Consider the following 17,055-nt stretch of genomic DNA (forward strand, 5'->3'; position numbering starts at 1 on the left):
GAAAACGGCGACCTTAACTCAATTTTGGAAAGAAAATCCTTAAAAAAAAATCCTTGAATTGTTTTGCTGGTGTAATCATATGATTACACCAGATGTAGATAAATGTGTTTTTTTAATTACAATATTTCTATCACAGAATTATAAAATCTATAGCAATCGCAAACAATTTTATAGACTTCAAAACCAGTTATTTTTGAGGTTTCCATTTTCGATATACATTACTGTTATACATTCAATACATAGTCATTTTGTTATAAACTATTTTAAAAATAAAAAATTTTTGTCATCGACTGCCGTAAAACAATTTATAGGTATATACATATATAGGTATATATAGTTGAAAAAGAACTATTTACTTGTATTTATGTACATTTTTTATATTGTTACCTAGAGGCTATGTAAAGTACATTTTCCGATGCATTTTTTTCATGCTGAATTAGATAAAATGAAATGAGATAAAATTCAAGTTGGTCGGATAAATAACTTTGAAATTATAATAAATTTCTTTCCTATAGCACAATTCAAAAAATTGTACTTTCTGTATAAAAAAAAAGAAGAAGAAAACGTTGCGTCTATTGAAATATTAGTATTTTTGATTTGCGCTTTTTTTTTAATTCGATTAAGCAAGAAAACATGTATAGGAAACAATATCTCACTTCGTTGTATAACAGCATGAGATGCGCATATAACTGCAAGAACAAGATTGTATTTTTCTGAACACAAAACCCTTATAACTTTTTAACTATTCATCTTATTAGATCTTATTTTATCTCTATCAATTCAGCATAGAAAATTACGTAGGAAAATATACCTTACACGCTCAGATAGCTCTTAAATAGCAATGAAAAGGTGTACATTAGTAAAAAAACGTATTTTTTTAATACACAATCCTCTTAAATCTTGAGCTACTCGATCTAGTGACTTGTGCATAGCCTCATTCGATTCAATGTGTAAAAATACAAAAGAAATAAAACATAATTTGTTTGAATAACAATGTCAGTTGCGTAATTTGTACATTTTTTAAAAATAAAACCTTTATATCTTCTAAGCTATTCATCAGATAATTTCAAGATTGGTTTTATTGAATTTAGTATAAAAAAATACTTCTTAAACAATAACTCAAGTTAAATGCACAAATTAAAATTAGCATAATAAGAAGCTTGAGTGATTTCCACTTTCCTCGTAGCATGATTTGATCCACATTTTTGTGGCTAATCCTTATAATTTGAGTGAAAAACATGAATTCGTCTTAGAAATGGATGCGAAAGGAGAAATTTCAACGAAAATCCATAATCCTTTTATAATGGACAATTATTTTGATTTAAAGTACTTATATAGAATAGGGGGGCTTTTTTTCTAAAAATTATAAACAGAACTACGTAGCTCTGTATTTCAGATACAGATTTCTAAAACAAAGATTTTTAAACAAGTTTCCAAATCGCAATTTTGTAAGAAAAACAATTAAAAGATGTGCAATACCTTTTAACGTCATTGATAACAGTGAATGTTCATTTTAGACTCCCCTCTTACAAAATAGTGATTGATGCATGGTACACGTTAAATCTGCCTGGGTCACACAGACAGACCAAGTTCAAACCAATATCTCTGGGTGTGCTGGATCGGAAATTGATCGTGCTCTAGTTCAGGTAAAAATTAAGATCTGCGGATGGAGGGATGGTGTGTGAATGTGTCCTCCATGTAAAACTGGATGTGACGTATGTATGTTGTCACCGGATCATCCCATGGATGATTCCCAGACCTTCACCAAGAGCTCATTGTGCAGCTCTAGCGTGACGTAAATAAAAGTACCAAGTACCAAATTTACGGGAACAAGGGAGAATGATGAGTATGTGGTCAACAAAAAGTAAATTCCTTTAAAGTGCACAAGAGGAATTTTAAAAATATAAGAAGTTTTCATTCAATTGGGAAGATGGAAGAAGATAACTTACCAAGTGGTCTTACGCGCATTGCTTTATTAAAATAATTTGTTAAAATTAGGAGAAAGATAAACGATGTGTTCATTTTTTGCTTTTCTGTATTGATACCATAAATAAAGAAAAATGTCTTCGATTTACGTCTTTTTTGTGCAATATTTCTCACTTATACAGCAACACACTGCATTTTCATAATAAAAAACTCTGTCGTTATATAGGGGAAGGCTAGTAATTTTTAAACATGAAATTTAAATTATTATTATTAAAATTTAAATTTTAATTATGTTTTAAACATAAAATTTTTGTATCCCTATTGTTAGAATTTTGACGGTGACTGGGAAACTTATCGTAATAGAGGATTTATCGCAACATGCTGTACTCGTTACATCTAGATTTCATAATTTATCTACCGCCTGCACTATCAATTTAAAATTTGCGTCTTGAATTATTTAAATAGCAACTGATGAGCTTAGTCGATTTTTAAATCAAAAAAATATTTAGAATATTCTTTTTTAAAGAAGAAAAGAAAAACCCAACAATTTCTGAAAATATGTTTTAGAGAATTATTAAGCTTAAGGGAAAAAAAAAAGAAGAAAAAAAAGAAAGGAAATATGTTATGACTGATACAAATTTATTATTTAGACAAGATGAATGCTAATTAGAAAATATTCAACGATTAATATATGTTTATTCAATAAATTATTGTTATTGACACTGAGGTCTAGTCACAGCAATGATTTTTAATTTAGAAGTAACATCGTAATTTTTGAACTGCACACAAATTAAATATTTCTCTAGCTACTGTAGACAATGCAAGATCCCACGGTGAACTGATAGTAAAGATATGGTTCCTGTAGAATATCGAAGTCAAGCATCTCTGGCTGCGGTCAGTAAGCGGATTGGTGACCACTTTGATTAGCCAGCCAGCGTAGGGACCGAGGGTGCACGGTATCGGTCCTCGTAAACTGTTTTACCTTAAAGTGCTCGACTTCGCGAGCAGGTTGTCGGGCTACCAAAGCAGGGCAGCGATCCTTTCGGTAGAGGATCAAAATTGCTATAGCATGTCTTCCGCTCATCCTCGGGGACAGGGATGTTTAGCAGACCGTCGCCAATAGCTCATTGTGCAACTCTACTGTGATGACGTGAATAAAATAGACAATGCAAGCTTTTTCTCCTCATAAGCAGATGTAGCAAAGGAACTTGTGTTCGCTGCGAATTGTCGCTTCGGCGGATTATGCCTGTTACGGATTGTGCTTGCGACGAATTGTGCACACGACGAATTGTCGACACAACGAACTGTGATTAGCCAGCCAGATGAATTGTTGCCATATCAAATTGTGCCTACGATGAATTGAGCCTACGATGAATTGTCTGGGACAAATTGACGCGAAACAGAAATAAAATACTTCTAAAATTAATGTATGAGGTGTCGGTTATGTCATTTTACTAGTTTTATTTTGATGACTCACAAAAAAATACACATTCGTTACGAAGAATTAGACAACCAGAAGCGTTGAATTGTGATATATAGAGAGCGCGAAGCAATGTAAATACGTATATGTAGATTTCGTAATGTAAACATTGTGTATATTTTTTGCTTATTTTTCTGATTCTCAATATGTGTTGACTTTGAATCAAGTTAAATAACTATTAAAATGAATAGACGAGACAATAATCAAACTAGTCAGCAGATGACGTATGATATATATGTGGGAAATGTACCCAAGACTGTATCTGAAGTGCGTAATGTACCACGTGTTATAATGTGATAAATATCTAGTTAAATAAATATTTGTTTGTTTGTACATAATTTGTTTTATGTTATTAAAATTCTATTACGGTTATTTCCTAATATTTCTTTTAATTTACTGATAATCTATCATGAAGCTATAGCTTTTAATGGGAATGTTCTATAAGTGTAACTGTTATGCCGGTTACACTCGAAAGAAGAAAAAAAATACAGTTTGTGTTAAATAAACTCTTTTTTTTTCTTCTTCTTATGCTTGTAAGTTTCAAAAATTTAATGTCGCTAGAAAAATATTTCATTTCCTGTTTTGTTTTCTTTAACCTGGAAGGACAGGCGCCTCCTGAACGAACATTAAGAAGAGGCGCGGCGGTCATGAAATGATTGCTGATTAAATTTCTTAAGTTTAATTAGTAATTAAGTTATTGCATTTTACTCGATATAATTGTTAAAATGCATACATGCTTGTGTATAGTAATTTTCATTTCTATTTCATCTTATTGGTGATAATACTTTGAAATTATATTTTATTTATATCTATCCTATTGCACTTAGAAATTATCTGTTCCTAGTGGAAAGAAAATTGTGCACAAATTCCTAGTACATTTCCATATCTGCTACAGAATTGTCACAAAGTCTGCCTGCAAGAAACACAGAATATATGCGTATACAATCTCAGGAGGTGACTAACTTGAAGGGTGCATGTAAAATATATTTGAAAAAATCCAAACAAATTTTTTTTTTAAATAAAAAAAATCTAAGTCTGCTTGGATTTTTCTTAAAAACCCACTGTTGGGTGAACGGTGGTTTTACCCAGCATTAGTGAAGTAATTACTTAATTGCTTTATTATGTAAAAAATAATTATTTAATTTTATTACTTTGTAGTGACTAATAAAAATGCGTATCTAATACATACTTTTTGTAGTTATTAATATTTCATATTTTATTATTATGATTACATAGACTTACTCATAATATATAAAGTCTTCGTTGTTCAGGGTTATTAGGTTATTCAAATTAGCTTTAAATATTATAAGCAATGAGGTAAAATTTAACTGATCTTTGATACAAACGTGAAATATTTAGAGCAACAAATAACTTAAACCTCAGATCAGGGCTATTGATTGTTTTAATCAGAAACAATGAAATTTTGTTTAAAAAGAAGTATAAACATGGGAAAAATGTTAAGCTTATGTGAACATTCTATGATAATATGAACCTTTTTCATATATTTCCTAACCCTCTGATGAATTAGTATATCTATTATCTGTCAACTAATATCTTTTAGTTGAAAACTTTAATTACTATTAGCTAATAATGCAAATACAATAGTCATCTGAATTGTTTTCTTTTTTTAAATACATTTAACACATTTTCTTTTTTTGCTGTCTGATGCTTAAAATAAGAACATTAAGTTCCTATTAAAAAGTTTAAAGTGTAAATAAAAATTTTAACTGAATATAAAATTTTCAGATTGGCTATTACCTAATAAAAATTTAATTGATCTGATATTTCATTAAATGATGGTTGTAGCAAATTATAAATAAACCATTCAATAATTTTTAATCATATTTTTTTCCACTAAAAATATCCTTTATCAATTCGGTGTTGCATATCAATTCACCTATATATTCAGTGATGAGTAGTATTTTTAATCATCAGTGATTTTGATAGATATATGAAAGTATGAGGACCCAGAATTTCTAAATATTTTATATTTAAAGCTATTTTAAATAATAATTTTTTTTTTTTATATTTAAGATTTGCTTAAAAAGTATCTATATACTTTAATTTTTTCGATACAAAATATAATAAAAATGCAATTAAAAATTAATCTACTAATTATTCTACAAAACATTAAAAACTATCAGTTTTCTTTGAAACTAAAAGCTCAAATTCTGGTGATCTTTTCCAAAATTAATACAATTTGTTTTTGTTTCAAAATTAATACATTTTGTTTGAGATTACAATTTGTTTTTTTCATATGCACGTGTATATAAGGCTGATTTGATCTTTAAAATAACATTTTGTTAAGGGAAGGGTAAAAGAATTATCACTGAGAATTGAATAATATGTATGTGTCTTGAATGTAAAAGATTTAAAATGAAGAAAGTTAAAAAAAAAAAAAAAAACTTTAGGCTATTTTATATTATCAACAAACGACAAATATGAGAAGATTCTGTATCCATGGAGACAGATTAAAATATAATGGTAATTTTTATTTAATATCACTATAGGCACAAATGGCAATCTACACAAATCTGTATAATCTGTTATATTAAAAAAAAATTTTTTTTGATCAATTATTTTATTACATTATTTTTTTTTAAAACTTTTATATGTCACCATAATTTATTACCTAAAGAACANATCTACTAATTATTCTACAAAACATTAAAAACTATCAGTTTTCTTTGAAACTAAAAGCTTAAATTCTGGTGATCTTTTCCAAAATTAATACAATTTGTTTTTTTTTTTCAAAATTAATACATTTTGTTTGAGATACAATTTGCTTTTTTCATATGCACGTATATATAAGGAAGGCTGATTTGATCTTTAAAATAACATTTTGTTAAGGGAAGGGTAAAATAATTATCGCTGAGAATTGAATAATAGGTTTGTGTCTTGAATGTAAAAGATTTAAAATGAAGAAAGTTAAAAACAAAAAAAAAAAAACATTAGGCTATTTTATATTATCAACAAACAACAAATATGAGAAGATTATGTTCCCATGGAGACAGATTAAAATATAATGGAAATTTTGATTTAATATCACTATAGGCACAAATGGCAATCTACACAAATCTGTATAATCTGTTATATTCAAAAAAAAATTTTTTTTGATCAATTATTTTATTAGATTTTTTTTTTTTAAACTTTTATATGTCACCATAATTTATTACCTAAAGAACAAAAATTATTTACAAAATTAAAATAAAATTATTTGTTAAAAATTATGCCTTTAAAAAAATAATTCTGAAACTTTAAGAGAAAAAGAATTAATAGTATTTTTTGATTTCAATTATGTTTAATTATTAAAGTAAATTTTTTTTTAGAACAAAAAAGAGAACAAAAGAGAAAAAAAATTATGTTTAAAATATTCTAAATTTTCTGAAATTACAAAATTCTGTGTTATTAAAATAGATTAGCACTTCGCACAACATTATAAATTTTTTTCACTGGTAGAAAAAGGTAGGAAAAAAGAAGTCTACAACATGTAAAACAAAGATGCAAGCATAATTTATTGATGAATACAAAAATTGTTTATGAAATTAAAATGAAATCATTTGATTAAATATTCTTTTTGAAAAATAATTCTACAAAAAAATAAATAATAATTATAAACAATTTAAAAACTATGTTTAGTTACGATTTTAACTATGTTTAGTTTTTTGAAATAAATGAACATTAAAAGTACATTTTTTTAAAGAAAAAAATAGTTTAGTAAACAAAGAAATTAATTTAAAACATTCTACATTTTTAGGAATGACACAATTCTGTGTAATTAAAATAGATTTGCCCTTCAAATGATGTTATAAAAATTTTAAAAAAAATGTATGAAAGGTACGGAAGAAAAGAAGTCTCCAAAATGTAAAACAAAAAAAAAAAAAAAAAGGACGAGCGATTTTGAGCAGAGGATAAATTGTTTACTTTATTTACCTACGGATATGTACATTTACAACTTTTCTATATACTGGTAAATAAATAAATAAACTTCGTACAATCAAAGTTTTTAATTACAACTGATCAATCACTTGTACCAATTTAAGGCAATGATGTAATTTGATGCCCATCCTCTGCTGTTAGCATGGAAGTAAGAAAAAAAATGTTTCATTTATCAACTTTATTACAATGATAAAATAAATCTGTTCTGTTATTTTTTTTTAACACCGAACAGAAAATTGTGTTCCTGGAGAAATCTCAAATTATTTTTTTTAGCCACTTTCCTACGATTTTTGCATATTTGGGGTGCTATAGCACATTAGCACATTAGTTAATGATAAATGTTTTAGCTATTGTTGCTAGGTTACATTAAACAAAATATTCATAAAAAATTTCTTGTGATTTGAAGAGTGGTGTCTCGATAAGTAATAATTTTCATTTTAAAAATATATACATTGAATTAGTGTAATATATTTCGACCCCTACCTCAGTTTTTTACATGCATTAATTTATTAAGCTTCTTAGTTTGTTCAGTTTTTCGTTGTTGACTATTTTAAACAAGATTTATTTTTTATAAGAAAATTGTGTTTGTTTCAGAGTGATATTAAGCAAGCTTTTATAAAATATGGAGAAATAAAGCAAGCTCTTTGTCGCTGGAAGGAAGATTATGCTGCTGTCGGCTATGCGTAAGCCATATGTTCAATTACTTACATTAAATGTTTTATAGATTTATTTATTGTATAAAAATCTTATTTTTAATTGTTTCTTTAGAATTGTTAAATTTGTCTTCAAGGCTGATGCTGAAAATCTTCTACAAGAAACTACGGAAGTTAGTTGGAATGGACATATATTTCCTGTAAAAGCTGCAAGAAGATCTGATCATAGGTAATAGATAATAACTCATTTATGATTAATAAGTTTCTCTTTTTTTTCTATAGTAGGAGAAAATTGTAAATAAATGGAAATAAAAGGAAACTGCTTTCAATTGATATTACTTGTTTAAGATCATGTATTTAATTGTTTTATTTATGCTTAACATTGTGTATTAATGCTAATTCTAGAGACGGAACTATAATTTATCAAGTGTTGCAAAAATTTTTAATAAGGGAAAATGAATTTAATGTTATTTCTTGCAAGTGAAACACATGTAATTTTTTTTATTAATGGAAATATATTAAATTTCTTCTGTGAAATGAAAACTGCCGCTCATGTTCATTGGAAATGTGTGTAATGCAATTAAATGTGTAATGTGTCAAATGTAATTAAAATATTTGAAATAAAATATAGATATTGTAATTTATCTTTTTGTGCAATTGTAAAGTTTACCTTGAGCTGTTAAATTTTGCTAACTAAGTATAGTTTTTAAAGAATCAAAAGACTTTAAAAAAAGTTGGCTTCTAATAAGCAGCAATTACTGAGTAAATTTTTTTTTTTTTAATTCAGTGAAAGTAAATAACAATGTTACAAACAGTGGATAACCTAAAAATATAATCTTATTAAGCTCATTTTGTAGTCTTATTGACACATTTATATTTGCTAACTGTTGCTACATTTGAGCAATAAGTAGGTAAATTGTGTAATTGGTTAATTTTTAAAATACTCTTAGAACCAGAAAACCTAACTATTGTGGAATTCCTGATTTCAAGTGAATGTTCATAGTATAAAATTGAACATTAGTTGGAGCCTAACTTTTCTACTATATTTTTTCTAGCCTGTAGTCCATTCCACTCAGGTTAGGTCATGGAAGGACCCCTGATGTAGTAAAACTGCTAAAAATAAATAATTGTTAAAAAAAATCATTTCTTAAAGTGAATACTATTATCTTTTTTTTATTCTTATTATTAACAAAATGTTTTTAAAACATTTTTTTTTTAAATTTAAAACTTTTTTTACAGCCAACATAATGGCAATATGATGATGGAAAGCAAGCCTTCCTATATTCCGGATCCTGTTCCTAAGTCATTTGTTTTAAATCCTTCACCTATTTTAAAAGGAGGTATAAATCAGTATTTTATTATTATTATTATTTTTTTTGTTATCTTAGCATTCCCAGCCATATTAATACGAAGATATGTTTTGATTCTCTTTTTATCTGCCGAATTAACCTCATACGTTACTAATTGTTTTATATTTGTTAAAAGAATGTTAGCTATTTATATACTAAACAATCATTTAAAAAATATAAGTAAAGTTCTAATTATTTATTTATTCAACTTCTCACATTATCTGACAACTTATGAAGCTTAATGTTGAATAGCAACACAAGAAAAAAATTGGTTTCATATGCTAGAAAGCTAGAACAGACTTTCTAGATTGCTTAAAAGAAAATAGTTATAGTAATTCATGGCTGTCAACTGATCCGATTAAATTGTGTTTGTTTGGATATTAGTCTTAAACCGAAAGTTTGAATTTGGATCAAAATAATCTGATTTTTTGGTATTTTAGCGCTTTCTTGCTCCTGGTAGTGAATTTTTTTCTACAGCTTTCATGACCAATCTGGACTATGCATTTTCGCACATAAACTATTTAAAATTAGGTCATTTATTGTTGAAAAGCGCATTCGAGTGACCTGAGAATAATGCAAATACAGTGCAACAATTGAGAACAAAATGAAGCATTGCACACACCAGGCATTGCTGGCTGCATTTATTTACATGCATGTTGTACTTGGTGTGATTAATCGTAAAAGAATCTCAAGAAATCAGAGGGTTTAAGCCTTTTGAGACCCATATTCTAAAGAATTTAATTTCATTTTGAAATCAATTAAAAGTGCCTATTTATTTTGCTATATGCAATTGTAAATTTAAATTTTCACATGGAAAAACTGACATTGTAGCACATGGCAAAATTGAAAATCATGCAGTTCATCAAAAAATAGCTCCAAAATGTTTGATTTTGTCTTTAAATTATTGGAAGCCTTCAATCAATTAAAGACATAGACATTATTTATAATCTCCTTAATGCAACATAACATTTTAGTTTCAGCATCGGATCGTGTAGAAATTATTAATGGCAATGTTTCCAAATTTCTCAATTGATGAAAATCACAATTCAATGATAACTTAATATACACTATCTGACCAAAAGTATCCGGACATGCAGTGGTATGGGCAAAAGTATTCGGACACCCAGTGGTATAGACAAAAGTATCCATACACCCAGTGGTAGGGACAAAAATATCCGGACACCCAGTGGTATGGACAAAAGTATCTGGACACCCAATAGCATGGACAAAAGTATCTGGACACCCAGTGGTATGGACAAAAGTATCCAGACACCCAGTGGTATGGACAAAAGTATCCAGACACTCAGTGGCATGGACAAAAGTATCCGGACACCCAGTGGTATGGACAAAAGTATCCGAACACCGAGTGGTGTGGACAAAAGTATACGGACACCCAGTGGCATGGACTTAGAGTGTCCTGAGGCACATATTAATATGAAGATCCCCCTTTTGCATCAGTAACAGCCTGCACACGTCTGGGAAGACTTACCACCAGTTTTTGATAGGTGGTCATAGGAATTGACTTCCAGGCTTCCATCGCAGCAGAAATGAGTGCTTGCAGTGAAGAGGGTCGATTTGGCTTTCTACGAAATCTGCTGTCTTAATTTGTCCCAAAGGTGTTCTATGGGATTTAGATCAGATCTCTGAGAAGACCAGTCCAGTTTTTAAATGCCCATTTCGTCAAACCCTGTCTGTGCAAGCCTCGATGTGTCAATGGAGTAGTTATCCGGTTGGAAGAGAAATGGGCCTCTCCCGAAATATTGCCATAGAGCTGGGAGAACCAGAATGTTCACATACATCTCAGTGTTCATGTTTCGAACCACAGGAACTAATAGGCCTAGACCAAACCAGGAGAAACACCCCCACACCGTTATGGTTCCACCACCAAGCTTAACAGTCATCACAATGCAGTCATTAAAGAAACGCTCGCCGGGCACCCACCAAACCCAGACTTGTCCGTTCGACTGCCAGAGTGTAAAGCGAGATTCATCACTCCAAAGAACAGTTTTCCACATATCCACAGCCCAATGACGGTGAACTCTGCACCATTGCAATTGATGCTTCACATTCTGTGGAGTAATGATCGACTTGTGTGTGACTGCACGACCATGGAATCCCAAGTTTTTTAACTCTCAACGAACAGTCCTGCTGCTAACACTGACGTCTGATGAACTTTGTAGCTCCTGAGAAATTTCCACCAATGGGGACTTGTGATTTTGTTTCACTACCCTTTTCAGAGGTCTGCAGATATGTTCACTAAGTTTTTGCGTCCTACCAAGTTGTTTTTCTGCAGTTTCGCTGCCTCCATGTTTCCACTTCACAATTACATCACTCACAATGGATTTAGGCTTTTGTAGAATGTTCGCAATCTCATGAACTGATTTCCCTTAAAGGTGGCAACTCACTATATTGCCTCGATCAAACCCACTATGCTCCTTTGACTTACTCATTGCTCCACAAACGCATAAATACAGAGTGACAAACCACTACCAACACTTTTATACCTTTCGATTATGCATCAAATTGTGTCTACCACCAGAACCACTTTTTTAAGGGGTGTCCGGATACTTTTGACTATATAGTATATCATCTAGTAGTGACATTTTTTGAGAAAGAAGTTTGAGAGAAATTTTTTGAGGAAAGTGAGTGTTTCTTTTACTTTCTTTTCCTATTTTATCAGAATAAAGGACTAGAGAAAATACTGCAAATTGAATCACTCTAGAGTTTGAAAATTATGGTATTCTTTGAAAAATTGCTTGTCATTTTCCTGTGATGATCTGAAATAATGCTTTGCAAAACAAAACAAAATTGCTGCTTACCTGAATAAAAAGTAAAGAATTCCAGTATATTCTTTTCCCCCCGCTTGTAATCAATTTGGCTGCTTTTGGCTGAAAGTAGTCTTAAACACTGCCAGTATCCTTTGATGATATTCTAACAAATATCTTCTAGAACTGGAACTTAGCCACGATGGCTCAGGGGATAGCGTGTCCGCCTTCCAATGAGGCGAACCGGGTTCGAATCCCAGTCGATACGAATTCCGCACCCGGCTTGCACCGACCACAGTGCTGATGTGAAATATCCTCAGTGGTAGACGGATCATGGCTTAGAGTCCCCTTGTCGCTAGGCTAACTGTGGGAGGTTCTCGTGGTCCTTCTCTCTATGTAACGCAAATGCTGGTTAGCTCCATCAAAAAGTCCTCCACAAAGGCAAAATTTCTCCTAATATTCCATCCAGGAGTTCCCTTGTCTTCTGGTTTGGGTTAAAAATTACAAGGCTACGGAGTTGAACATTAGTAGTCATAAACCCACAAAACTGGGTCGGCTGTTCAACCACGGTTATAAAATACAATAAAATATATTTGGAACTTATAGAAGATACAACTATAGTTCTCCCAATACTTGATCCAGGAGTTCCCTTGTCTTCTGAATTGGGTTGAAAATTACAAGACTATGTAGTTGAACATAAGTAGTCATAAACCCAAAAATTTGGTCGGCTGTTCAACGGCAGTTATAAAATAAAATTATATAAGTGGAACTTGGATTTGAAGCTTTTTTAAATGTTTATTGCATAACTAAATTTCTATAAGGAATAATATTAATTATTTTGCTATAGTTAAATAAATATTATGATATATTACAATCCAATCCATACAAAGGTATACATGGGGCACATTATAGTTATGTGAAGCAGAAAATTTAATTATAGCAAATTTTATAAAGAATACTGATTATTATGAACTTTTTATTCACAACAATTTTCTTATTACCAACTTCCCCATTTCCAGTCATTTGTTTTCTATTTATGATAACAAATGGAGTTCATTGGGGAAAATAAATTACTTTTTCAAAACGTATATAATCAATATATTGGTTAGTTGTTTGAAGAAGTAAACAATTACATTTTACAATAAGATTTTAAAGCTCTCTTTCAGTATATCTATGATAAATCTGTAATGTTATTTAATCTTTGATAAAATTTTGATTATTTCTGTGTAGGAAAACAAAATATTAAGTTTTTTCTGTAAAGATTTGACTTAGTTATTTCTTTGCATTTTCAGTTATTTCGTTATATTCTCAGTTATTTCGTTCCATGTACTGTTCTATTCAATTTATTCTATGTTTAGGATTATTGCATTAGTAGGGATGACTAGTTTTTTCCTAAGTGAGAAAAATTTCCTCAAAGGGGAAATGTTTCTTCCAACCTAAGTGGAAAAAACTGTTTTTCATTTCTTATCTAATATTAGAAGAATTTTTTTAAACAGTTTATAATTGCAATCTAGTTTAAGTAATTGTATAAATTTTCAAGCTATTTAAAAAATCTTTTTTAAATAAGTGAAAACTAAAAAGCAACTATTAGAAACATTAAACTTAATGAATGTCTTAAATAATTAAAATAACTGTTTTCAATACTTAACATGAAAGAGTAGTAGTAAAACATAATTTAGAGTTATTCAAAGATTCGCTAAAATATATTAATCGAATTTCATTCATACTGGTTAATTAACAAATCATATATTAAACATGCAAACTATTAGAAAGATGTTGAACATTAAAATGCATATTAAATATACAATTACAAATACTATATTGCAATATCAAATACTGTTAAGAATGAATACTCAAACTTAGATAATTTGTTGTATAGGTTTTAAATTTCTGCATAAAATTAAGTAAAGATGCTTTTTTTTATTTATTTTTTTAAAGTAGCTGTGAAAAACTAAACTTTCTAGTATTTTACTGAATTTCACTTGTTTAAGTTTAAGCTGTTCTAAAAATTATCGTCGCTAAAGAATTGTATTGGTCATTAAAATTTTTTTTCCATTTTGACCAGTTTCTTTTATTTTGTGCACTTTTTACAGTTTTCTCGCAGCGTCTTAAAAGTATCAGATTTCTTCTGGGAAAAAAAATCAAACTCATTTTTCACCGCAAATTTCAAGAAATTAATAAAGTGAATTATACAAAATTTTCTAAAAAATACAGTTGACATGGAAATTGGTTTTATTTACACGGAATTGCATATAAATTTGTAAATTTCAGATTTTATTTATTGAATTTGTAATGTTTAGCATTCTCTAATTATTATTATTATTTCTTTTAGACTTTGGTTATTTTCATCACCCTAATTACATTGAAGAGCAAAGTGTGAGTATATGAATGCAGTGTGTATTTCTGTTTTTGGTAATAAGTATTATTTGTTGCAAAATTATTAATCAAATTATATGCTAGTCAAGGCTTTGATCTGTACCATTTGTCTTGCATTTGATTTGTTTAATGTGAGAACTTGCATCTGTTTATAACTTCTGTTTAGTGGACATTGTCTTATCACCCAAAAGAGTTTTTTATTATTGAATAAAATGGTTTATTAAGTAACAAAAAACTAGAGATAGTGTAGGAAATTTTCTCATAACTTAATAATTGTATATTTAATAAGCATTTTAATGTTGTTCTGTCGTGAGAAAATTATACAAATTTTCTCGGTGTAGAGAAACTCGCATATAAATTTTATAAATATCTCATTATAACCAAAAACACAACACAGGTTTTGTTATAACAAAACTTATGAGGAAAAACAACATGTAAATTAACTCAAAAATAAGTACTTAAAAAATACAACTAGCACTTTTTTTAAAGCAACTCTTATTTAAGTCATTATATTTAACCGTATGCTAATATTATTTAAGCACTATGTATATGCAAATTCTAAGAACTTCCCCGGAATACAGTCTTTCTGATTCTAAATTTCCACCAAAACTAAATTTATTTTTTTTAATGTTTCTATAACGTTATAAAAATATTTTTGGAAAGTAAAGTTTCTACTGTTAAGATAGTAAATATTTAGTTGTAATGTTTTAGTTTTAAAATGTTTAGTTGCGGCGTATCTAATGGAAAATATTGTAAACGATTGAAAAATACTTGAATTGTTCAGAAAAAGTCATCTTAATGCAACTTGAAAAAAATCATTCTCCAAAACGCAATTAGTTTCACCGAATTCTCGATTTTATCGCATTCGCTGGGATGGCGAGTGCTTAGCTTAAGCCCTGGCTGAACATTAACCCAATGGCATCATTTGATAAGTGAGACTTGTCATGCATTTATTTTGAATAAATAAAAAGTGTTGGCAAAGTTGTTTAGCTATCACTTATATACCATCAATCTATTCCAGAAAGAGAGAATGCATTGATAAATATGACATCTTATAAATGTCCAAGCATTTAGTGAAGGTATCAGATTAGATTTGGTAACTAATAAACTTTAAAAAAATTCCTATCAAACACTTACTCACAGTTTTTAATTTAGCTATCTTCTCTTAGCTAGAAATTTAAATAAATTGGACTCCAAAGTGTTAAGGTTGGCAAATGCTTACAAAATTTATAACTTCACTTTTATAGCTTAAATATTTCTTGCTCTATCTTTTGATATTTATAATTAATATAACTATGACATAGTTTACTGTTGTTATATAGCTGTTAAATTTAGTAATTCATAATTTTTTTTTCCTTTTCTCTATACAAAGGAATAATAACAGGTAAACTTCTATGTGTTAAGCTTTTATTAATACTATAATTTTGGATTTAAAAAAATATATTTCTGAATCAGATAATGTAAAATCATATTTACCATGCTTTTGAATGAGTCTATTAGTATTATAGCATTATTATTCTGTATTATAACATTATTATTCTATTAATATGTATTATTTAGTATTCAGGAAAATTTGTGTATTAAAAATGCTCGAGCATGCAATTTAAGATGGACAATTCCGTGATGGTAATTAAATTTTAAATGTTAATGAAAATTTAAACCCCATTGTCATCTATTTTTTTTTCAATGCAAAAAGGTTTAATAAATATTAGATGATAACCTATTAGATTATCCAACAAAATTTTACCAAAATATATTTCTGAAAAACATTTTTGAATTAATATAGCACGTACCATTTTCTTCTTCTAAGCTATGATTAAAGTATAATATTGATTTGAGGCAATCTTGTTTTTGTGGTAATTTAAACTTTTTTATTTGTTTATTTTGCTTTTTAACTTTATTGTTTGGAAATTTTTTAGTAGATTATAATTACAGTCATTTATTGAAACAGTATATTTTTTTTAATTTAGCTAATTAAATGACTTTTTTTTCATTATTACTTTTTTATTTTTAGGTTCATTCAGTGCCTTTGATGCTAGAAGTTCTTTGTACGACTGTTGAAGATGCTATTACTTTTTATGGCTGTCCTGTTCATCGTTTTGATGAGCTTTCAAATGTTTCTCGTGCTCTTAACTACTTGAATGTGACTCAAACAAGAATGGACAAGAAACTTGTACCAAAAAAGGTATCATAGTTTATTTATGTTTCCCTTATACATTGTTTTATTGCTGAACATTAATTTTATTATTTTTTTAGTTTCTAATTTTATGACTATTACACTTTCTGATGACTGGCTTTTCTGAACTTAATTCAGTTATTCTCGTTTACAATAAACTGATTTTTTTTTTTAAAATTTGAAAAAAGCTTTGTTGGGCTTTAAAATTTGTTATAATAGTTAGCCCAGTCAACATAAAAAAAAGTTAGGTATAAAATTTTATTAAAAACTGATTTGACATTTTAAGCTGTTTTGATTGGTCAATTTAAATAAAGTGATTATTTGTTAATGCTAAGCATTTAAAAATCTTAATTTCATACATTATTTCTTATGTCTTTTAATATTTTATAAA

The 17,055-nt window shown here is 28.7% G+C and overlaps 1 protein-coding gene across 1 annotated transcript in view; it reads left to right on the top strand.

Moving 5' to 3' along the window:
• Window positions 1-1,547: 1,547 nt before the first annotated feature.
• Window positions 1,548-17,055, top strand: part of LOC107444557 (serine/threonine-protein kinase 31) — a 39,974-nt gene continuing 24,466 nt past the window's right edge. Inside the window, exons 1-7 of the mRNA XM_043038740.2 lie at window positions 1,548-1,646; window positions 3,578-3,673; window positions 7,940-8,028; window positions 8,114-8,227; window positions 9,238-9,338; window positions 14,445-14,488; window positions 16,503-16,673. Of these exons, the coding sequence (XP_042894674.2) occupies window positions 1,548-1,646; window positions 3,578-3,673; window positions 7,940-8,028; window positions 8,114-8,227; window positions 9,238-9,338; window positions 14,445-14,488; window positions 16,503-16,673 (714 nt within the window). The remainder of the gene's footprint in view (window positions 1,647-3,577; window positions 3,674-7,939; window positions 8,029-8,113; window positions 8,228-9,237; window positions 9,339-14,444; window positions 14,489-16,502; window positions 16,674-17,055) is intronic.

Source organism: Parasteatoda tepidariorum, chromosome 4, assembly GCF_043381705.1.
Source record: "Parasteatoda tepidariorum isolate YZ-2023 chromosome 4, CAS_Ptep_4.0, whole genome shotgun sequence".
Lineage (NCBI taxonomy): Eukaryota > Metazoa > Arthropoda > Arachnida > Araneae > Theridiidae > Parasteatoda > Parasteatoda tepidariorum.